At 44.2% G+C, this 23,901-nt stretch overlaps 1 protein-coding gene across 3 annotated transcripts in view; it reads right to left on the bottom strand.

The window, feature by feature from the left end:
• The window catches only part of AGBL4 (AGBL carboxypeptidase 4), a 1,250,690-nt gene that overhangs the window by 43,315 nt on the left and 1,183,474 nt on the right, over nt 1-23,901 (bottom strand). For all 3 annotated transcript variants that reach the window (XM_069477908.1, XM_069477907.1, XM_069477909.1), the window contains 2 exons: nt 12,399-12,551; nt 9,720-9,882 (listed from right to left, as the gene is read on the bottom strand). In XM_069477908.1, the coding sequence (XP_069334009.1) occupies nt 9,720-9,882; nt 12,399-12,551 (316 nt within the window). The remainder of the gene's footprint in view (nt 1-9,719; nt 9,883-12,398; nt 12,552-23,901) is intronic.

Consider the following 23,901-nt stretch of genomic DNA (forward strand, 5'->3'; position numbering starts at 1 on the left):
TGCTCAGTGAGTCAGGCCCAGGTTCCAGACCTTCCCTGTCATTATCTTCCCCACAGAGCCTTGGAATGGAGCTGCCTCCCACGGCTCTTGTTCCGACCTCTAGGGCCACATAGAACAGATCTGCTCCCTCTGCTTCATGACAGCTCTTCAGACATTCGACCAAAGCCATTATGAGCCCCCATATGTCTTCTTTCCAAGGAAAATATTCCCAATTCCTTTACCAGTTCCTCGTATGCCGGAGCTTTGGGTAGAGTAACCAACCATCTTGTTTTGCCCAGAACAGTTCTGGTTTTAGCACTGAAAGTCCCCTGTCCCAGCAAAGCCCTCAGTCCCAGGCAAACTGGGACAGTTAGTCAACCTAGCTTTGTGTTCCCTTTTCAGTCTGATGCCTCAGGGCCCATGCATCATTTAATCAACATCTGACATGGAGTGAGGGGCAGAAATGAACACAGAGCTCCGGGGGTTTATGGCACAGCAGGGTGAAGGAAGGCCAGCACCTCCTTGCTCCCCAAATCTGCTTCTGTTAATATAGCCAGAGTCAGCCTCACTTTTTGGCAGGAGGATAGTGTGAGTGTGGTGGATGTGGGAATTGACACATTGCCCTTTTGATCAATATCAACCTTAATAGTGTCAATTAAGATGCCTAAATCCATTTTACTACATGGGAAACTCCATTCCCCCAAATCAGTGCTTCCAAAGCTACTTTTGATTATTTTTTTTTTACTCTAAAGGCAGAAATTACTCAACACCTTTGTTCTAAATGTTGTCAAGCTCCCCCTACCCCAAGTGTTCCAGGAATTCATCCATTGAACAACTATTTATTAAATGCCTACAGTGTAGCAGACAGTCCCTGCCATTGTCCTTTGAGCTGGTCAAAGTTAGGCCCAAATCTGTAATTGGTTAGAACTGGTCTTGGGTAAAGTCCTTACACTTTTGAGGCTCTCCCCACACTGGTGTAACAAGAAGGTGGGAACACAAGTACTGTGTGCATAAGTTGCAAATGAACATGAACATAGACAAACAGGTTCAAGTTACTTAGGAACCAGCCAAGATTTCTTCTGACCGTCAGCTAACAGCCGTAATCCTGAAACAATATCAACTCTCTTTATCATCAGCTTGGTTTCCATGGAGCCTTGCGGTGCTGCTGGTGAAGGCTGACAGTTATCACTATAAAGTAACTTTACAACTTTGTAATTTGTAGCTCTCTGCTGACAGTAATATTAACAGCATTTCGAATTATGGCTATAAACTTGACAACAGCAGATAAAATCCTTAGAAACCTCATTTTAGGGGATGAGTGAGGCTGGGGAAAGGTAATGACTTTTTGGTTTTCCAGCCCTGGGCAGGACACAGCCAGAAATCAGAGGCATACTCTGATCTGGAGGTGGGAGGCAGTCAGTCCAGGGCAGAGTTCATGAAGGGCAGGGCAGCTCTGCTGGGCACTGCAAAGAGAGGGTGTGGGTGGCATATGCCAGAGCCACATCTGGGCTACCAGGGATTGCAAATAGGTCAAAGCCGGGGGGAGGGGTCACAGAGAGGGTTTACAGGTCTAGAGAACTAGTAAGAGCTGGCTGGTGGGTCCCAACCTTTGTGGGGTTCAGAAAAGGGCCCTTGTCCTACAGGAAATAGAAGGAAACTGGGCTGACGGCAGAGCAGGGAGGAAGGTGAGACGACAGCCGAGCAGGCAGAGTGCAGAGAGCACACACTTAGAGCTGGACCAACCTGGACTTAATGTCCCACTCTACCAACAGTAGCTGTGCAGCCCTGGGATGTTATTTGATTTTTCCGGGCTTCAATTTCTCTGCTTGTGAAACGGAGGTACTATCTCAAAGGCCCAAATCAAATGATTATCTATCTATCTATCTGGAAATAAATTTAAAGACCATAGCATTTCATCTTCTAATCTAAGGATAGGAGAATTAGGACCCAGGGTAGGGAACAAACCTCCTCCAACCTACGTGGCAAGTCAGAGGCAAAGCCACTGCTCCGGCGCCGGGATCCTGACCCTCTTTGTGAAGCACGTTCTCAGTACTATTATTTTTACCATGGCTACTACTGTTACTAGTCATCCACTCAGCCAGCCAGTCAATCAGAGGGATTCATATTTAAAGATCAGACTCTAATCTATGTCTTCAGGGAGGAGGGGAAAATATCAACAGATTTCACAGTACAGCTTAGACTTCTGTTCCCAAACCCTCTGATAGAAGCATTTTTGGCTTACGAGCCTTAACAAAGCTTTCACCCTGGGCATGACAAACAAGACCTAGGAGGTACCTAGGTATCTTTAGATGCCAACTAACAGGTCAGACCTGACTGCTTCCTACTCTTCTGTCCTCCACCTCAAAGGTGAAGCCTCCCCTGCAAGAACAAAAGTCCACATGGCACCCACTCCCACCCCCACACACATTTCTCTGAACACCACAGATCAGATAACTCTTTGCCTTGTTAGTGAGCCAACTGCACTAGCAGATGCTGGGTGAGGCCTGCTTCCACTTCACTCATTTGGTCATCTCCATTCACTGAGGATTTAACCTAGTATCGGGCTATGGCCAGAGAGGTAAAGTGATTTAACCAAGGTCACACAGCTTCATGAGGGCGAGGGGCAAAAGGCCATACTGGAACTGGGATCCTGACTCTCAGTCCAGCATTCTTTTCACCAGTCCATCAAGTAGAAGCCTATTTTGTGCACACCAAGAAAATCACTTCCTTCACTGTGACTCTGTAGTACCTTGTAGAAAGATCAATTTTGAGTCTGTCTAAAGCCCAAGCCTCTCTCCACAACTTCAGGCCCACAGAGCTATCTGCCAACCAAAATTCTCCATGTGGATGTCATATAAACCCCTTATACTCATCACATTACAGATAGAGCCCAAAATATCCCCCTCCCCAACCCCTTTCTCCAACAGTCTACATCTAAGTGATTGGCCCTGCCATCTAACAAGCTGTTCAAATCAAGAACCTGGGCATCTTCCTTGACTCTTCCCTCTACGCATATCCAAACACTCAGCAAGAAAGCTCAATCCTGTTAGACATTGGAACATATTGTCAAAATGCAACTGTTTAGTTATGACTTCAGCTGAGATCCCAAGACTATAGACACCACATTTCAAAGTGAGATATGAAACTACTATGCAGGACTTGTAAAAGAAAAGCCGTTTTGCAACCTTTTGCTCACCTTCAGACAAGAGAGCCAGTGGAGGGGTTGCAGTGCCCCCAGCAGGGGTGACCACCAGATCACCAGGGACTGAGGAAGGAAAACCACAAGCAACTGACCTGAGCATCTGCCCACATCAACAGATCTCCAGCACCAGGGAGGGTGTGTCTGGAGAGGCTAGTGAGGGATTGCCCATGCCATCTCCTGAGAGCACTCGTCACCCGAGACCTTTCCTGTCCTCCCTCATCCTGCTCAACCTTGGAGGGGTGAACAGCTACTGTTAGCCAGATGGGGCCTGGGAGGAGGCTGAAAGCCAGGTCAGGGAAACAGAATAAGTCAGCCAGACCCTAACCTCCTTGGTCACATGAGTAGACTATTTGAGATAGGTTTGAGCTGGAGGATGAGCAAGGTTTTTGCTTTAAAGAGGTTTGATGTTTTTGACTGGACTAGACATAGTCATTGCTGAACTGAGACTGTTTTGTGACTAGAATTAATTAGAGAACTTTTAATTTCCTGAGAGTGACTGGAGATTCATGCCAGAGCTTTTATATCTCTAGATCTATAATCTCTATCTATCTATCTATAAAGCCAATGGGAGACAAAAAATAAAGTTGTTTCCTAATTGTACCTTGTGAGTACTGCCTGTTCAATGTACCTGTTACATATTTCATGGATATTTCTCCTTCTCTTCATGGTCTGGCTCTGCCTATATTTATTAATCACCTGCTGCCTCTGGCCCAGCCCCAGCTACCTTCCAATACTTTGGACGTAGCATCTTCTCTCTGGCATCTGGGCTCTCCCCTGTGCTTCTCCCTCTGCCAGGAAAGCTGCTCCAACCCTTACTTTCCTGCCTGCATTCCCTTCGTCCTGCAGGTCTGAGCCCTAGTTTCTCTTCCTCTGCGAAGCCTTCCTTCCCACTCCCTCCATGCCACCCCAGCTGGGTTAGGTGACCCCACTGTTTCCCCAGCCGGCAGAGCTCCTGTCTGCTGGAGCATTTATCTCCCTGTGATGCTGTTGTCTCTTTACCTTTCTCCCTTCCCTCAAAACTGTCTTCATCTTGAAAGCAGGGACCATGCTTTGTGCGTCTATTTCTAGTATCTAATGACTTTTGTTGGATGAAATATCTTCATTGTCTGATATATGTTTCAGAGGACCCAGTGCAAGGCATATAGTGGGCTCTGAATTGAGACTGATACAATTAACTGAATTTGAAATCTCGGTATCTTCTCTTGGCCACACCAGCCATACCCTTTTCCCAGAGCCAGCGTTTTCTGATTTCAATGTGTCCGTAGCTATAAGCCTGGGTGGAAACCAGTCTGCTCAGGACCCAAGGTTTCTGTTCCCAATGTTTTTCTCATCCATTATGTCAAAGAGCTATTTCCTCTTGGCTTGTAACCAGACCATAAACAAAGGCCAGAGAAGCTCTGGGTTACTTTATGATTCCAGTTTAGCCTTTCTCTCTCTCTTTCCAAAATCATTTGAACGGAGCATATTTATTGCTTGGCAGGCCAGTAAAATGTAACTAGGGTTTGCTGAAAAATGGTCCAAAATTCTCAGGAATTTGTCATTTCACAACAACAACAAAAAAACCAACAAATGACAGGAAGAAAAGGCAAGAGAACTAATATTTAATGGCACCAAGATATGCCCAGTGATTCATCCGCATTTTCCCATGTAACCCTAATAACCTATGAAGTAAATAATCACTATCTGTACTTTACAGATGAAGAAACTGAGGGTCAGAATGGTTAAATACTGGATTAGGGCACTGAGGGAGAATGATGCAATGGAGAACTCACACCCAGGATTTTGACACCACAGCTGTATTCTTGCTGCAGTGTGGACAGTCAAGAGTCCCAGAGGCCACTAGCCAGGGTAGACGTCTCTAAGGAGGCCTTCCCTTTAGGTTCTATTGAAAGCTACAAGCCTTCCTCCCAAAAAATAACTCTGCTTGTTTACTCACAGCTTTGCATAAATTTTAGGTGGTTCATGGGCTTTTCTTGAAGCCCATCCATGGGCCCCTCAATTAAGAACTCCTAAACTAAAAGAATGAAAGTAGCTATTGGCTTCACCTGATCAGCTCTCCAGGACACTTTTGTATTGATTTTCCCTATTAGATTAGAAACTCCTATGTTCATGGAATCACTGAATTTTAGCACTCACTAAATAATAGAATTATTAATTCTTGATATCATAAATTCATCTAAGCATGGCATTATATAACTTAGAGTTCTAGGATCAGAAAAATCTTAGAATGTCGGATCTGGAAGGGATCAGAGTAGTGATCAAGTCTACACTTAATTTTACTCCACAAAAATTCTGACAGGTAGGAAGTATTAGATAAGGAGGATAAGAGAGGGGACAAGGCCACCTGGTCATAGTGCAGAGTCAGAATTCAAACTCTAGCCGCCAGCTTCAAAGCTAGATCATCAGGTTGAAGACTCCATCAACAGAAGGAAAGTGATGTAGTTTGCACGAAGCTAGAAATGTCGGGACAGGAATATTTGTTGCGTACCTACCAGAGGTTAGGCAGTACGAGCAGACCACAGATATAGTGCATCATTTTCACCCTCCCAATAACTCTGCAAAGGGAGTATCATTTTTGTTTTCAAATGGGGAAACAGGCTCAGAGTGGTGAGATAACCAGCCCAAAGTCACACAGCCAGGTAAGCATCAGTGACTATGTCCATTGCTTTATTTCCTTGATGTAATAGGGATGGGAAGTCAGAGAGCAAAACCCTGGCCATGTTTAGCTGGTGTTTTTTTCGGGAGAAAAACTGAACTATCTGACACATATGCTCCAGTCTGTGGGGGAGGTGGACACTATTGTGGGCCTGGGTGAAACATCCCTTGAGATTCCCTACCTCCCCCAGCCCTTCCTGATCTTCCTTTTATCCAGCATCCTCTGGCTAACTACCTGGACTCCATGCGTCCTGATACTGGGAAGGGGGTACTCTGGATGACAGACATGAGAAACCCCATCATGGAAACTAGAAATCCTCCACTGTGTGAACTGGTTGGTGTTTTGTGCTCAAGGCAAGGCCCTCAACTGTGGTGACCCCACCAATGCCCTTTGCCCTGTGAACTCTACCAACACAGCCACTGGCCACTTGCTCTAACAGCCCTATCTACCTTCTTTAACAAAATGCAGGTCCTCATCCACACTCACATAAGCCTTTTCAATGTTTTAATTTAGAGTCACTTAATATTTAGTTTGTAGTCCCCACTCACGTAAGTTATTTCCTTGAACCTCATCGCAACTCAGTGATGGGCCTCAGGGTAGGAAACTGAGGGCCACTGAGGTTGTACAACTTGCCCAAGGTGGCACATCTAGTAAGTGGCAGAGCTAGGATTCAAACCCAGATACGTCTGAGTCTAAAGTCTATTCTCTTTGCATAACACCATACTTTTCATATTTTCTATTTAAGTCCAATATCAGAGGTTAGACAAGTGTGAAGGTCCTTGGTCCCTCTGTAATGATGAGGACACTCACCTCAGAGAGGTTAGAGGACCTGCTGAAGGGTACTCTCTGGGATGATGTTGATACTGTCATCAGAATCCAGGCCTCCTGACTCCCAAACTAGAGGACACTTTCTCCCAGACCATATTGCCATTCCCATGAGACCATGTAATTTCTTTTTCTGATTAGGACATGGAGCCAGCAGCCAAAAAAGATCACAGTCTGTCTGCCTGAAGTCTCCCTCTGTTATGAGAGGAGAGTTTTAAAAGAAATATATTTCAAACAGGACCCAGGTTAAATCACCTTCTCTTGTGTTGAATTGGTCTGTGCTTCCCTGGTGTGACTCCAGTTTCTTCTTCTCATCCTCTGGGTGACAGAACAAGGCAGGGCGGTTCCATCAGCATCATGGCTGCTCAGCCTCTCTGTTCACCCTTACTTAACTCCTTCCAATCACTAGCTCCTGTTCCCCACTGCCCTCCCCATCCAATCAGTTACCAAGTCATCTCAGTCCACATTCTAAATATTCCACGGCTACCACCCTAGTCTAGGCCTGGATTATCTCCCACCTGGATTGCCATTACAGCCTCCTAATGAATGTCCCTGCTACAGTCTTGGCCCCCTCCAAGCTATCCTTTCTGCTGCAGCCAGCGTGGCTTTCTACCCCTATTAAAGACCCTTCTATTGCTCTTAATTGCCTTCATATTTAAGTTCAAGCTCCTCACAGCCTGCCATTTCAAACTGCTCTCTTGCATCTGAAGTCCGTCAGCCGTACTGGGCCACTTACGGCTCCTGCCCCACACCTTCTTTTCTCCCCTCTCTGTCTACAATGTCCTCTCTCCAACAACACACCCTAACACCATTTGATTAACTTAGACTCAATCTTAAAAACTCAGCTTAGGTTGCTCTTCCACTGAGAAGCCTTCCCTGACTCCCAGGACTATGTGTGCGTTCCCCCATCCCCACGTGAAGACATTTTTGTCTTTAATGTGTTCACTGCTACATTCCTTGTGCCTAGAACTTTACCTGGCCTATGGCAGGCACTCAATAAATTTGTTAAATGAAAGCATCCCATGGTCTGCTGGAATTCCTCCACCATAGAACTTATCATATATATTATATCTTATATCATGTATATTATATATATTATATCTTTCCTTTTCTGTTCCCCCAAGTAGACTGAAAACTCTATGAGTCCAGAACCATGACTTCTTGTTCAGTATCTTACCCTAGTAGCCTTATGTGATTCCTAACACACTAATGGTGTGTTTACTTTTGATGAGTGAGGATTAGGTGTTGAGGGGTGGAAACCCTGGGCCTGGGCTGAGGAGGGGCATTCTACTAAGAAACACGTTGACTCCCAACACAAAAGCATGTGAGAGGTATAAGAAAGGGTAGGAGAACCCATCAAATTGGACATCTAAAGCAATAACAAACTAAGTGCAGGTCTCCTCTGGAGGGCCAGGAGTCTCATTGCGAATAAGGGTTGCAGAATCTCCTTTGGTGCACAAGCTCAAACTCTTCTTCCAGGAAACCCCCTCTACCCCCTTTGCCACAATATTGCAGAAGAGCAAAGTGGGTACAGTGTGGGATGAGACCTGTGCACGGGTTACAGGAGTTAGTGCATCCTGGAAAAGTCACAGGTCACACATCAGTAGATGTGTATATGCATGTGGGGGTTGGGGGGAGTAGAGAGGGGTAGTGTGGCACATAAGAATGGCCAGGACTTTGGAAACCACGGACCCTCTGCCTCAGAGGAGAGCTTGCTCCCTTAGCCTTGCTGAGCCAACTGGGTAGTAAAGCAGACTTCAAGATAACTGTCTCATTCTTGGTGACTACAAGGGGGGACTCTCAGCTATTACTGTAATCTCTCTAGTGTCCAAAAGGGGGCACTGCTGTAACACCTGGCTCACCCCCTGCTGATGGCCTCCCTCTGGGGCCATCATTTCCCTTCCATGTGTCCAGCAAGGTAACTGGACCCCCCAGAGCCACTGAGCTGCCATTGGCAGGGTGGACCAGTTCTAAGTTATGCCATTACCAGGAAAGCCGCTCTCCTGCACAGAGCATGGCAGGAGCTTCGTAAACACTCACCAAGGGTTGAAGGAAGGCTAAAAAGAGCACTACTTCTAGGGAGGGGGGAGTTGTATAAATGCAGACTTCATTTCACCTAAGGTTCCTTTTTCCTCTCTCACTGTAACTCTGTCTCTGAGAAAAATGTTAGGAAAGGAGAAATGGATCAATCCAAAACCAAAACAGGAAAGCAGAATCTGCCACAGTGTGTTACAGCCCTGATGCAGTGACCTTGAAATGAAAATCAGCACTTGGGAAACTAGAATTACTATTAATAAATAATCCCTGAAAAACCAAGCCAGTTGGAAAGTAACCTCTAATTTCATCATAGCAAGCCTGGGAGTTTTCAGAGAAATTTTATGAGGAAACTAAGAGCAAGAGCAATTTGTCAAAGGAAATACACAGGCAGAGAGAAAGACGCACAAGGGATGATGTGGAAAGACAAGGAAGATGGGGGGGAGGCAGAGGGGAGAGAGGACAGGAAGAAGAGAGGAGACAGAAAGCAGGACAGGAGGGGAAACAAGAAGTAAGTGAGGAGGCAGTCACAGAAAGGAAGAGACAAGGGCAAGAAAAACCAAGTAGAAGGAAAAATCGTGAATAGAGAAGAAGGAGAATGAGAGAGGGAGAGCACAGGAAGACGGAAGATGAAAAGAGAAAATAGAGTCTCATATGTTCAGGGATAGGAGGAGAAGCCAACATCGTTAAGCTCTTCCTCAGCAACCCTGGGGACGTATATCACTCAGGAGGTAGAAGATTCCCTGGCTCATGAGAGAGGGGGAAGAGAGAGACGGGAGCAGCTGAGATATAGGCAGACGTGGGTCCATGGGGCATGGCAGAGGCAGCTGGGGCGTCCATACGAAGGGCAGGGGCAACTGGACAATCCAAAGATGCCTCCAGCAGAACCAGCTACCTCCATCCTCACCCCTGAGTCTCAGCCCTTACCTGAGCTGGGGACCTAATCCCTGACCCGCCAAACTTGCATACTCTCAGCTGCAGGAGGGCTGGCTCAGGGGCTGGGCGGGCACCTGCCAAGGATACAGGCTTCTTCAGTGTAGGGCACGGCAGCCGTGGTGCCCCCGATGATGTAGCTGTAGAAGGAGACCTCCAGGGTGTAGCAATAGGAAGTGTGGTCCAAGAGTCCGCCGAGGAAGCGACGGCCAGTTCCCGCTTTCACGGCATCCCGGTTAAAGGATGTGCTGGACTGGAAAAGACAAAGTAGGGAGGAGAGAATCAGGGCTGGGCATCTGCTGGGTATCAGATCTTTAGCAAATCTTACAACACCTCTGGTCTCAGCTACCTCATCTGAAAAGTGGGATATTAACCCCTCATCACATGATTACTATGAGGCCTGATTAAGTAAACAAATGTAATGAAATGAAAGCACCCAGCAGAGTTGTTGAGGCACAGGAACTGCCACTCAGCACATATTTGTGGAAATTTGAGTGTGGATGGGTGGAGCAGGGAAGAACAGAGAACAAGAAGCAACTATATTATGATGATAATCAGAACTAAAATTTGGGCAGTGCTTTCAACTTTATATTGCTCCCCATGTAGTGTTTCATTTAAGCTTCGAAATAACCCCTTAAAGTAGGTGTCAACATTTTACTTATAAATGAGGAAACTGAGGCACACAGAAGTGAAGCAAGTGATACAGCACAAACATGAACCCAGACACCCCAGTGTCCCCCTCCACTGGGAACAGCTGAACTCACGTGCAGCAGCACCAGAGAGTGGGGATCACGACTGCTTCCTCGCTGAGATGCCGACGGCACCCATCACAGTGGACAGAGAGAAGAGCAAGCCCGTCTGAGTCCCAGCCCTCCATTCAGAAACATGCCCCAGTACTACCTGCCGACCTTGTGACATTAGGCAAGTCGCCTTATTTGTCTTAGCCTCAGTGTCCTCACCCGTAGAGTGGAGGTGACAATAACACATCTTGCACAGAGCTGTGAAGGTCAGTTCTCTTGAGGTTAGAAGGGCATTCTACGCCAACCCATGGAAATTTAAGTAAATGAACAGATTGGTTTTAATAAGAGAATGTGTGTCTTATTTAGCAGGAGGTAAGAAAATAAGGAAAAGAGAGGGAAAGAAAACAGTAATACAAGAAAGATCTATAGAAAGACAGTGAAAGAAACTGTGTGTGTGTGTGTGTGTGTGTGTGTGTGTTTGTGTGTGTATTTTGAGGTAAAGAAAAAGATCAATCATAGGTCCGATCTGAAAGGACCTTTGAAATCCATGTAGTGGGATCTAACTCTCGAGTTTTAGAGCTGGGCACTGAGGAGAAGAGAAGAGAAGAGAAGAGAAGAGAAGAGAAGAGAAGAGAAGAGAAGAGAAGAGAAGAGAAGAGAAGAGAAGAGACGAGACGAGACGAGACGAGACGAGACGAGACGAGACGAGACGAGACGAGACGAGACAGCCATTGGACTAGGACAAAGGACTTTGACTCCAGCCCTGAGCTCCTAAGGAGGCTGAAATGCAGGGACATCATCAGGCAAGCCCAGAAATAGGGGCCCCAGACTGTGCCCCTTCTGAGGTCCCTGGAAACCTCACCCCAGTAAGGGTCTTTGAGGCCTATGACACAGCCTTCCAGGGAACCTGGACTCTGGAAGCTCTGAAATTGCAGTGGTTTCTAGAAGACAGGGCTGGCTATTCTACTGAGATTCTTACAGAAGCAAGCATGGCTGTTTCTGTCCCACAGCTGCAAATGGGAAGCTACCTGCGTGGAGTCTACAGTGAATGCCAAGTGACCTTGCGCTAGATGCTCAGCTTTCCTGGGGCCACTCTTTACTCCTGGGTGTAAAGTGGGGACTGTGCTAAATAATCTCCCAGTTTCTTTCCTGGTCTGACATTTATAGGTTCTGGGATTCAAAGTGCATCTTACCACAAGGAGAAATTCATCATCTCCACTAATGTGCAGGCCTGAAGCAATGGGCAGGTGAGTTTTCAGCTCATCAACTTCCAAAATTGCTGTGACCTTTGTGGGCCTCTCCCCCTCTGGCCACATGGAAGTAACAGGCCCCAGAGATTTAGTATCAAAACAAAGGAAAATGTGCAAAAAACTTTCTCGCCTGTCCCCACACCACATGCCAATCCCCTCCCTACCTTCTTTCCCTGCCCATTTCCAACACTGCTTTTGCTGTCCCACCCCACAGCCTCTCCAATCCTCCTCAGCATGTGATGTGGGTTGTAAGAGCAACAGTCTCTGGAGTCTGTTGAGGTCTTTACTGCTTGCAAAGTATTTCATATCTATAACTGCATTTGTTCTCCCAGGAAGCTATGATGCAGGCAGGCTGGAGAATGATCACCCACCAATTCCAAAGAAATCGAAGCTGAGAAGAAGTCATGGAGGAAGAGAACGGTGTGTGTGTGAGCCCCTTTAGCAGATGTGTTGTGCTCATACTAAGAAAACCTGGGCGGGTGACAGCAGACCCTGGGTCAGGTCTGGCCTGTGGTAGGTGCTCTGTGAGCTTCTTCCTCTTGTTAATGCTGGAGTCAGAACCACTGAACAAATGCCAGCCCCTCTCCCTCCCTGACTGGCGATGAGCTGCTCGAGGGCCTGGACACAGCTTGTTTGCCTCTATCTTTATCACCCACGCAAGACCTGGTACAGAGGTGGTGTTCCTGTGAAAGGAGTGAGAGGAAGGCAGGGAGGCAGGGAGAGGAAGAGGAGGGTGGGGGTGTGGGGGCTGGGGCTGCCCGAGAGAGTGCCTGACTTACATAGGAGAAGTCCTCTGCGTTCTGGCAGAGGAGCTTGGGGAAGATGGCCTGCCTCTGGAAGCGTTCCTCATCCTCAAAGATGTTGCCGTACATGAAGCCATTCATCATGGTGGAGTGGGCGTGGATGTCAATATAGAACTCCAGGCTGGTTTTCTGTTGAGAGAAAGGATAACAAATGAGAAGTCTGGGCCGTAGAGCTTGCCTTAAAGGGACCAGACACTACACCTACACACACACCCCCCACATTTTCTTTCAAGCTGTGCATGCGTCAGCAGATTTAGCAGCCATGTGCGATGGGATGGGAGGGGTTGAGAGGGTGAGGATAAAGTTCTCCTCACTTTTAACATTGTCTGCCCTCAGCGTCTGAAAGCACTGCCATTAGCATCCCTCTTTAGAGGCCTTCTGAAGAAGTGAGGTTTTGTTAGGTGAAGTCATGATGTTACTTCCTCAGAACAGTTAACACATTCATGACTAGACATTAGTGGAATTTATTTCTCTGATTAATGAGAAGTACCTTCCAGGTACCATAACTGTATTTACCTTGGGCCTGCTTGTAGTTTTGCCCCAACCTGGACATTGGATTTCTTTGTTTTGTTTTGTTTTGTTTTGTTTTGTTTTGTTTTTGAGACAACGTCTCACTCTGTTGCCCGGGCTAGAGTGCCATGGCATCAGCCTAGCTCACAACAACTTCAAACTCCTGGGCTCAAGCGATCCTCCTGCCTCAGTCTCCCGAGTAGCTGGGACTATAGGCATGCACCACCATGCCCGGCTAATTTTTTCTATATATATTTTTTGATGGCCAGATAATTTCTTTCTATTTTTAGTAGAGACAGGGTCTCGCTCTTGGTCAGGCTGGTCTTGAACTCCTGACCTTGAGCGATCCACCCGCCTCGGCCTCCCAGAGTGCTAGGATTATAGGTGTGAACCACCCCACCAGGCTGAGCCTCAGCTTTCTTAACTGAAAAAAGGGCATTTGAATTCCAAGCTCAGAGAGTTATAGTGGGACTCAAACACGGCAATAATAATTACTATCATTTGCTGATTATCTAATGCATGCCAGGCACCATTCTGGGAACTTTAGATATGAAATCTTAGTTACTTCTTTCATTTAACCTTGTTTCATGATGTTATACCTACTCCTCAACAATGTATAAATAGTGCATGGGGAAAAAAGCCTCTGCAATCTGTAAAGACGACAGTGACTAGTTCTTTTCTACTCTTTACTTACACATATTTAAGATGCTTCCTTGCTTGAATGTTGTAATTGTTAACCTTCCCTGAAGGTAGGAGGATTATCTGTAAAGAGCCCATTTCCTGGAAGTGAAGTGGTAACTGTATGCAGAATGATTGAACAAACAACCCCAGAGAGACTACTCTAAACACCCTGATGGACTAGCAGAAACTGGGGGATTTTTAGGCCAGAAAGATCTTCAATGTCCCCCAAATCTAACCTTGTCTTTCTATAGATCAGCCCAATTTATGTCTATTAATCCTTTCTGAAAGTAATGGAGGCCCCAAATGGAGACGGGACTTGTCCAAGCTCATGCAATAACTGGGACTGACATCTAGGCCTCCTTCCTTGGCACAATTAATTAACTTATCATCATCGATAGCCAACACTAGAAATAGTCAAGGCAAAACTTGGCTACCTTTCATCTCCTTCCTAGCACATAGTCCTGGGAAAGACGAAATGCACATTTAGAAGGATTCTCCCTCCTAGGGACACTTTCAAACGAAGTTAAAACCAAATGAAAACCATGTTGCTTCTAGAATGTGGGTTCAATGACTGTCATTTCATTTGCCTCAGAGTTGGAGTGAAAAATTATGTCTTGCCGAGCTCCCTGTTCTCTGGGTAGCGTAAGCTGTCTTTTGAGAGATACAAGATGCACTGCTCTGTGTGATATTAAACTCATCATTTTCAGCTTTGGAGGTGGAATACACAATGATTCAACAGGAGCCCTATAAAAGTCATCTTCGCAATTTTATTTTCTTCAATTGTCTGTCTTTTCCTCTGAGCTTTTGATGAGCTGCAGAGGAAAGGAGGAGGTAGAAAGATGATTTAAGAAATGTGCGAGGAAAAGCTGCAGTTTGTGTCTCTGCCTGTCAGTGCCACAGAGGGCCTTGGAAACCAGTTTCTCTGACCTTTCTCAGATCAGCCCTGTGTGGGGAGGTCACTTGCTTAAGGCTGACCAGTAAGTTAGTGAAGAACCTGGCTTTTCTGATAACCATTCAGTGTGGCTTCCACTGCCCCATCCTGACACCCGGCAGCTAATGGGACTTCACTTTAAATAACCAGCAGCTGAATTATATTGACTGATTCATAAGATGCAAAAGTCAAAAGATGTGAAATAATTTACAATGAAAACCTTCCCTTCTACCCCTATGCTCTGGTCACCCAGTTTTGCTCCCCAGAGGTAACTAATGTTATCAGGTTCTCATGTATCCTTCCAGAGATAGTTTGTGCATTTACAAGTAAATATCTCCCCACTCCCAGAACCCCTCTCGACAAATGGTAGCACCCTAAACACATTCTTCAGATCTCCTTTTTTTCCCCTCTGAATATTTCTTATAAGTGATTCTTTCTTTAGTACATAAAGAGTCACCTCATTCTTCTAAATAGCCATTTAGAAACTAACCAGTGCTGTATTGATGGATATTTATGGTGTTTCCACTCTTTTTCTGTTAGAAACAATGCCTTAGTGATGGGCTTTGTATATATATTATTTCACACATAAACAATAATATGGAGGGTAAATTCCTAGAAGTGGAATTTCTAGATCCTGTGTGCATTTTCAATTCTGATAAATATCAACCAACTGGCCTTAGAAAGGCCAGTACACTCCTAGTCATGTATTACAGTGTCTCTTTCTCTGTTACCTTGACAACATGGGTGTAATCAAACTTTTTGATATTTGGCAGTTATATGGGGAAAATTATACCTAAGAGTAGTTTTAATCTGAATTTCTCTTAGTACCATATAATTATCTTTTATTGTATGGTTAAGCATCTTTTCATATTTTTAAAATATGCATTTTGTTTTCTATGAACTATCTGTTCATTTCCTTTGCCCATTTTAAGAATTGTGTTGGGCTTTATTTCTTACTGATTTATATTAATAGAAGCTATATAGTAGAGAAACTAGCCATTACATGTAGTATAAAAATATTTTGTCATTTGTCCTTTTACTTTACTTCTACTAGCACATTTTTCCATGTAGAAATTTTTAAATTATGCATATTTATCAATATCTTCTTTTGTGGTTTCTGGGTTAAATTCTTTCATTATTTCTTGTTGTTTATTTTTAAATATTTTGTTTCAATTTCAATTTATATAGATGTAGGGTGTGAGGTAAGGATTAAATTTCATTGTCCTAATGCCATTTATTGAATTGTGTATCTTTTCTCCACTGACTTAAAAAGCCATCTTTACCAACATAAATTTTTGTATGTATTTTTTTTAAAAAAAACTTTCCATTCTGTTTTAATCATTTGTCTATTATATGTCAGTACCACAGTTTTAATTCTTTTCTGTTTATAACACAGTTTACTAATTGGAGGGATATTATCCTCTCATCACACTTCTTTTTCTGAACTTTCATGGATTTCCTTGTATATTTTCCTATACAATCTTTTTAATTAGCTTGTTTAGTTTTCCCCACACCCCATAATCCTGTCAATATTCTCAATATTTGTAATATAATCATGTTAAACTTGCAGATTAGCCTAGGAAGAATTGGCTCCTTTGACTTTGAAACTTCCTATCTAAGAATGTTTTGACTTCCCATTTATTCAAGTTTTCTTTTGAGTACAGCAGGAAGCTTTCTTTTGCCATATATATCCTGAATATTCCTTTTTTATACTCAGGAAGTTTGTATTTTTAGTTGCTGCTGTAAATGAGATGTTTTCTTTCATTAAGTCTTCTAACTAGTGGTTCTCTGTAAATACAAAGGCTTTTGTTTTCCACATATAAAATTTGTACCCACACACTTCACTAAATCTATTATTATTTTATTGTAATATCTCATCTAATTTTCTTGGATTTCCATTTGTTTACTCATTCAGCAAATAAATTACTGAGTTCCTACTATGTGTCAGACAGTGTTCTAGGCACTGGTAATATGAGCCAGGAAGTAGTCTGGGCACCAGAGATATAGCAATGAACACAATAGAAGGCTTTTTATCTCAAAGAGTTTACATTCTATGGTGAGAGAAAAAAAAAATAAATCAGTTAATAAATATGAAGGATGTCATGAGGTATTAATGCCATGGAGACAAACCAAGGTGAAGGAACAGAAAGTAATAGAAGTTTTAAAAATACAGAGACTTGAACGAAGTAGGAGAGTTAGCTTAGAGAATATCAGGTGAAAGGGTCTTCCAAGTAGCAGAAGAAAATGCAAAAGTCATTTGTACTTGGTATGTCTGAAGAACGGCAAGGAAGTGAATGCCTGGAAAACAGGGGTGGATAAAGAGACAGTACTTTCCATGTAATCTTATCACCCATACATAATAATTTTATCTCTTCCTTTTAGTTTTTATGCTTATAATTTTTTTTTTCATGCCTAACTGCATTGGCTAGTACCTCCAAAACAATTTAAAGGATTAGTTCATTTTTAAGATCCCTTTCTACTTTGAGATTCTAGAGGCTGGAAATAAAGTAGGAAAAAGTCTAGGAAATTTACCTGAAAGGAGTCTGAATTTGAGATCTTAGTTCTTCTTTTTCTTTGTTACACATATTCAGCACTTTGCTGGGAATGCCAAACAAAGACTAATTCTGACAATAGCCTGATTATGCTTTGTGGCTAAACTGGCCTTATGGACGTGTGTTGGCCCAGTTAGAATGAAGCAGGTTCTAGTTCTGGTTCTAATGTTAACATAATCTGTGACCATAGGCAAGAAGTAACTCATCATTGTGAATCAATTCTCTCATCTGTAAAAGTGATAAATGGATGAGAGAAAGGAGATATTATTTCCTTAAACTTTTCATGACTTCTTCTCATCCTCAGTTAAAATAAATCCCTCATTCTATACACAGCTTCTTGCTTGGGCCTTGATATCAGTACTTATGGTTATATGCCTAATCTGGCTGATAAGTATGTCCACCTATGAGTTCTTTGAGGATAGGGACCATGCCTGATCTAAGTCCCCATCCTCTCTTTACTTGATCTACTACAATAACTTCTTAACTGGTTAATTGGTTTCCTTGTTGCTTCAGAGTAATCTTTTTGTCACCTGGGCTAGGAGCAGTGGTGTCATTATAGCTCACCACAGCCTCAAACTCCAGGCCTGAAGCAATCCCCTCACCTTGGCCTCCTAAAGTGCTAGGATTACAGGAATGAGCCACTAGGGCCTGACCCAGAATGACCTTTTTAAATGCAAACACACTATGTCACTTCCCTAGTTAAAACTGGTATATAGTTCCCTGTTGCTCACAGGATAAAGTCCAAGCCCCTTAATCTGTTCTAAAAGGCCCTGCATGATCTGGTCCCTTCTCCAGTATCAGCTCTTGCCACTTCTGGTCTGATACTTGACTCTCCAGCCAGGTGGAGCTACCTGGAGTACCTGGAACCACTTTGCTTGTGATTTTTGTCTCCAAATTTACACACAATATCTTCTCTGCCTGGAATATACTTTCTCTAGCTCTTTATCTAATTAACTATGACCCAACCTTAAAATTTCATGCAGTAGCTGAATAGATGTTCACATATTGCATTTCGTTTTCCTGGGCCTCGGAAGACATTTCCATCTCCCTTGCCATTTGATTGGGATCAAATGAAATGTGGGCAATGGTGACAACTTCCAGGCTGGCCCATAAAACTCATACACAATTGCCCACATTCTCTTTTGCCCTTCTGCATGGAAGCTGCATATAAAATTGATGATAATCATAAGAAGGAAGAAGCCTGTGTCTCTGAATCAACACTTAGAAGAAAGTGGCCAGGAGAGTCACCTGACCTGCATCAGACAGTGATGTGAGAGAGAAATGAACCTTCACTGTATAAAGCCACTGAGATTGGGGGATTGTTTGTTATAGCAGCTAATATTATTCATCTTGATTAGCACAAAATCTCTATTCAAAAAGCCTCATTTTATCCCTCCGGTTAACAGTCTCCTCTGTGTTCTCATAATTCAGGGTACGTGTCTCTCTCATGGCACTTACACACGACATAATAATCCTTTATTTTCATCTCCCACTAGACTGTGATCTCTTTGAGGGCATGGATCATATACTGATGATTTTTCTTAATCCACAGGACCAGAGTAAGGCCTGGTATACAGTAGGTTATCATTAAAGGTTGGATGAAAGAGTGAATGACAAAACAAACCGATGGATGGATGAGAGAATTAATGAGTGAACAAATGCATCTTCAGTTTTTACCAATAGCAGAACGAGGTACTTTTCTGTGGCCGTGCCAGAGCAAGGGTTGTGTCATTAAAGCAGGGCCCTTAATTACAATTTGGGAATGAGAATAGAAGGTGGTGGGGGAGCTTCTCTGTTCTTTCCTTCCAAACTTAAGAACCTTAATTAAAACAGAGTGATGAAGGGCTGTCCCCTTGCCAGCAGCCAACAGCTCATCCTGCAATCAGGGGCCTAAAGAGTAAATTAAAATCAGCGCCAATAAAATTAAAACTACCTTGGGGCATATTTGCAACATAATTTAGTGTGGAGTTTGCTTCCTCCTAGACACCAGGGAGGAAATGGGTTTTCTTTCTACATTCTGAGCTGCTTCCCTGCTTCATCTCTCTCAGTGCAGGCCGAAACCTGAGCTGGGTGCTCTGACGTGGTGCTGAATCCTTCACATTGAGGCAGCACTAACCCAATGCCCTTCACATTTTCAGGCCGATGAAGGAAGGGCAATCCAGGGCAATCCAATCCAGGAAGGGCAGCAGATTTTAGCTCAGGTTTGGAGGTGAGGAAGAAACTGAAGCTTAGGCAGGGGTAACGACAAGTTGAGAAGGGTGAGCTTTATCATTATTCCTGTTTTACACAGGAGGGAACTGAACAAAGCTCAGAGAGCTTAAGTAACTTGCCCAGTGTTACACAGCAAGACGTGGCAGAGCCAGGATAGCATCTGGCTATCAGGCCCCCATGACTGGCACCCTGCTGCCCTCTCAGGAGCTTGCAGTTGAGCAAGACAATTACCCCCTCACAGTAGGGCAAGCTCCATGCAGCTCCCTTTATCTCTGAGCTGAGGGACTGTGAGGTCTAGTGACAGAGATGATCACCCTTAGCCTCTCAAATATGCATTGCGATATGGGGCTGGGGGAAGAGCAAGAAGTGTTGGGGAACTTCCAGACAACTTCCTCCGTAAGATTTGTCCCAGGAAGAATGTTTCCCCTACGGGACTGAAGCAAAAAAGTCCCAAATCTATTCTTTTTGTTATCAACTAAAATATTTCCCTGTTTTTTAAGAAGTAAAAACTATATCTGGAAGTTAGAACATAAGTCCTAAGGCAGGAAGGAAAAATGTTCAGAAACATTGAGGACTCTCTTTTTAATAACGACCAAGCAAATCAAATAAATAAAGTAATGTAAAGGTCCTTTATCATTTATATTATGTATTTCTTAAGTGGCACAGTTAAGACTTCCTTCCTCAGGTATGTCCTGAATGTGGCTGGACAGAAATTCCTGCCATAAAAAGGGATGTGATATATCAAGGTAACAAAAAGGAACAACCACATAAGAAACCCACGCAGCTGGCCCAGGGAACCAAGGACACAGGCCTTAGGCACTTCCTCTCCTGCCTCCATCTTACACTCCAGCTTTCCAGAACCACCTGGAACTTCCTAAGCACATTCGTGTTCTGCTACTCTGGGCTCGTGTGTCAGTTCCTTCCACTGGGAATGCTCACCTGCACCCTTCCTCTCCCCACCTGGTAACATCATCTCTCACTGCCCAGCCCAGCTGGCCATCCTTGAATCCCCCAGCAGCTCCCTTCTCTGGAATCCCACAGATCTTTTAAATATCCTTCTGTTAAAGTATTTATCATCTAGTTGATTCATTCATTCATTTGACAAATATTAATATTTACTGTGAACCCAATATGTTCCCAGTGCTATCACAGGACCCAGGGGTGAACAAGACAGATAAGGTTCCTGCCTTTAAGGAGTTAACAGGGTGGGGATGATAGATCATAGGCAGCAGGTAAGACAGGTCATCGCAGAGTATAATACATGCTATAAAGGCACTAAGATGAGCCACAGGATAGTGAATAACAGAGTGGATGGGGAAGGGTCTACTTCGGATAGTGTGATCAAGGAAGGCCTCTGACATCTGAGCTGAGTCTCAAAAACTGAAAAGAGCCGGCCGTTCAAAGAAGTCAGCAAGAGAATTCTGGGCAGATAAAGGCCCCGAAGCAAGGACAAGCATGGCATTTTCAAAGAGCAGACTGTGATGAACACTGGAGGTGAGCCTGGACAGGTTTGCAGGGTCTGGATCACACAGGGCCTTGCAGACCTGGGTCAGTGTTTGGAGTTTATCCTGTGTACAATGGAAAGACATTTTAACAGGGAAATACTATAAAAAGATACCTTGCCCATCATGTAGATAATGGCTTTTAGTGGGACAGGAATGAAGGGAGTTGAGATAGTTTCCCCAAGAAATCATAGTACATACATCACTTAATGACAGGTATACATTTTGAGAAATGCATCATTAGGCAATTTCACCACTGTGTGAATATCACAGAATGCACTTAACCAAACCTAGATGGAATAGCCTACTATACACCTAGGCTGTATGGCATAGCCCATTGCTCCTAGGCTACAAACCTGTACAGCATGTTACTGTCCTGAATACTGTAGGCAAGTGTAACACAATGCTAAGCATTTGTATACCTAAGCATATCTAAACAGAAAAGATATAGTCACTTTCCCTGAGCCTCAGTTTCCTCATCTGAAAATTAAAAATAATAATCCCAAACTCATAGGATTATCATAAAGTTAAACAAGGTACTTGGCTGGGTTCCTGGCAAAATGTCTGCCATCTTATATACTCTCAATATATTTTCAATCACACAGTGATACTATGTGCAGGTGCTGTGCTTGGCACTGGGAACATGGACCTCCCGGAGGTCAAAACCTTGCAGGGATGATGGACGTTTTACAAGTCACTGTATGTGCAATGAGGGAGATGAAGGAAGCGCAAGTTAGCAGCTGAGATGGGATTCTAGCTCTCATCTCATCTCCTCCAAAGCCTCTACTTGATCCTCACCCTCAAGGGTCACCCTACGTGCCCACTCCTGCATCACAAGTGGACATAGATACAAGTGGCAAAGTCAGACCTTTCCCTCAGGAAGCCCCAGCCCAAGCAGGAAGATGAGACAAAACAATCAGGGAGTTCTCAGCTCTGAATATGGCTGAGATGTAATATTTAAGCCTGTGAGAGCTGAGGGATATTTTAATTTGATAATTAAAAGTTAATGCTGCTTCATTATAAATCAAAGGCTAATGAAACTGGGGCACCCCCAGGCACATATTAGAAACTCAGTAAATAGCTGTGGTCTGAGTGCTCGGGGACACCTACTGCAGGAGGTTGTTAGCTGATTCAGAGAGGCAATGATACATGTCTAACCACTGAGCCGCAGGTACCGTAGTTCCTTGGTAGGTAAGCATTAGTTCCTCTCTTCCCAGGAAGCTCATCTTGGCTCTCCTCCTAACCTGCTCTGTGACCCTGGAGAAGTCCTTCTCCCCCTCTGGACTTCAATTTCCCCATTTAGAGAATGGATTCTGTGACTGCTAAGGGCCCTTTACACCATTATGTCCCGAAAATCTTACATCCTTCAAATAGCTCGTCTTCCTGCCTTACGCTGTGCTGCTTTTTTTTTTTCTCCTTCCTTTGGCCTCTAATTGAGGACAGATGCTGCCAGCCCCCACCTTATCTCCTTCAAGACACAAGTGCAAGGTCTTTTTCCCTGGCATGGCCCTGTGGGGAGAGCCTACCGCAAGGCAGCAGTTCAATCACCTCCCCATGCTAATGTAGCCTTCCCACTTGGCAGAGTACCTTTCGCCGCTTTTCAAAGAAGCGTTCAAGGGTGCCAATATTCATGCTGCAATTACGTGCTTTATCCTGGGGAAAAATAAGATGGGTCCTGTGTAGGCAGCTGGAGCAGAGAAGGGAAGAAGAAAGGTACAGGCAGTGATTTGACATCTGTTCCCTCATCCTTTCTTCCCCTTCCTTCTCCCCACCTCTCCTCTGGCCCCTTCTCTCTTCTCTCTCTTCATTCCTTCTCTCCTCCTGTTCCCCCTTCCCCACCTCTCTCTCTCTTTTCAGAGTACAGTGGGGGAAGACAGGCAAGGAAACAAGTAAGTATGCGTGAGCCTTTCAGGCGCTGCAAGAAATATAGGTGGAGGTTGGGTGAAAGCAGGGCTGAAGGAACCATCAGTTTAGGGGTAGCTGGGAAAGACTTTGTAGGGGAGTTGACTGCTGAGCAAGGTCTGGACAGATGAGAAGGTGCTCACCAAGTGGGCGATGAGGAAAGGCGCCTCCAGCGGAGGGAAAGACAGTCTAGGCAGAAGGAGCTTGAGAGCAAAAGCCCCAAGGCCAACACCACCTGGCCCACTGAGCGGACTCTCAGGTGTTTGGCATGACTAGAGGGCATGGAGGGTGGGGACAGGGGCTGCAGAGACTTCCACAGACCCCTCTGTGGAAGGCCTTGTGAGCCACTAAGCATAACATGATTACGTTTACATTTTAGAAAGATTGTTCTGGACGCAATGATGAGCAAGAATTGGAGGTCATAGGATTCAAAGGCAGGTAGATTACTTAGGACATTTTTGTTATAACCCAAGCAAGAACTAATTAAAAAATGATAAGACCCTGAATTAAAGCAGGGGCAGGGAGGATGTGAAGAAGGTTACAAACACGAGACTTATCACAAAGTGAGCCTGGCAGTTTGGGACCTGAGTTTGGACTGTTTTATAGGAAACTGTTCCTTTCATTCAAATAACCATATTTGGGAAAAATCAACTTGTTTTTTCCTAAGGGAAAAACCATGGGACCTAATCTGGACTGATTCCCAGGTTTCTGGCCTGGGTGGCTGGGTGAACTATGTGGCCATTCACTGAGATTGAGGGTGTCATTATTTTATAAGTCCAAGTTGGATGTTTGCCTCCTAGGTGCTTGTCCCCAGTTAGAGTAAGATGCTATCAGACGTTCTGTGGTCTTGGGTTATGATCTTTTGATCCAAACAAGTTGATTTTTCCTAAATATGGCTATTTGAATGAAAAGAACATTTTCCCCACATAATCATGTGTTTCCTATAACAACAGAGCTCTTTATTAATATAAGTCAAGCATAAGCATTGCACATTTTTGTTAGCATACAGAATCAGAACAAGAGTTTTAAAAAAAATCAAACATCTATATACACATAATGAAATACTTGGGTCCCCCATTAGGATGTCAATGAGATGAAGGCAAGGGTTTTCTTGAGCTATTATTCTGCTATAGGGATTCACTCCCTCCAAAGAGAAGACTTTTGATTTTATGGACTGCGTTACTCTGCCA

This window comes from Eulemur rufifrons, chromosome 8 (genome assembly GCF_041146395.1).
Source record: "Eulemur rufifrons isolate Redbay chromosome 8, OSU_ERuf_1, whole genome shotgun sequence".
In the NCBI taxonomy this organism is placed as follows: domain Eukaryota; kingdom Metazoa; phylum Chordata; class Mammalia; order Primates; family Lemuridae; genus Eulemur; species Eulemur rufifrons.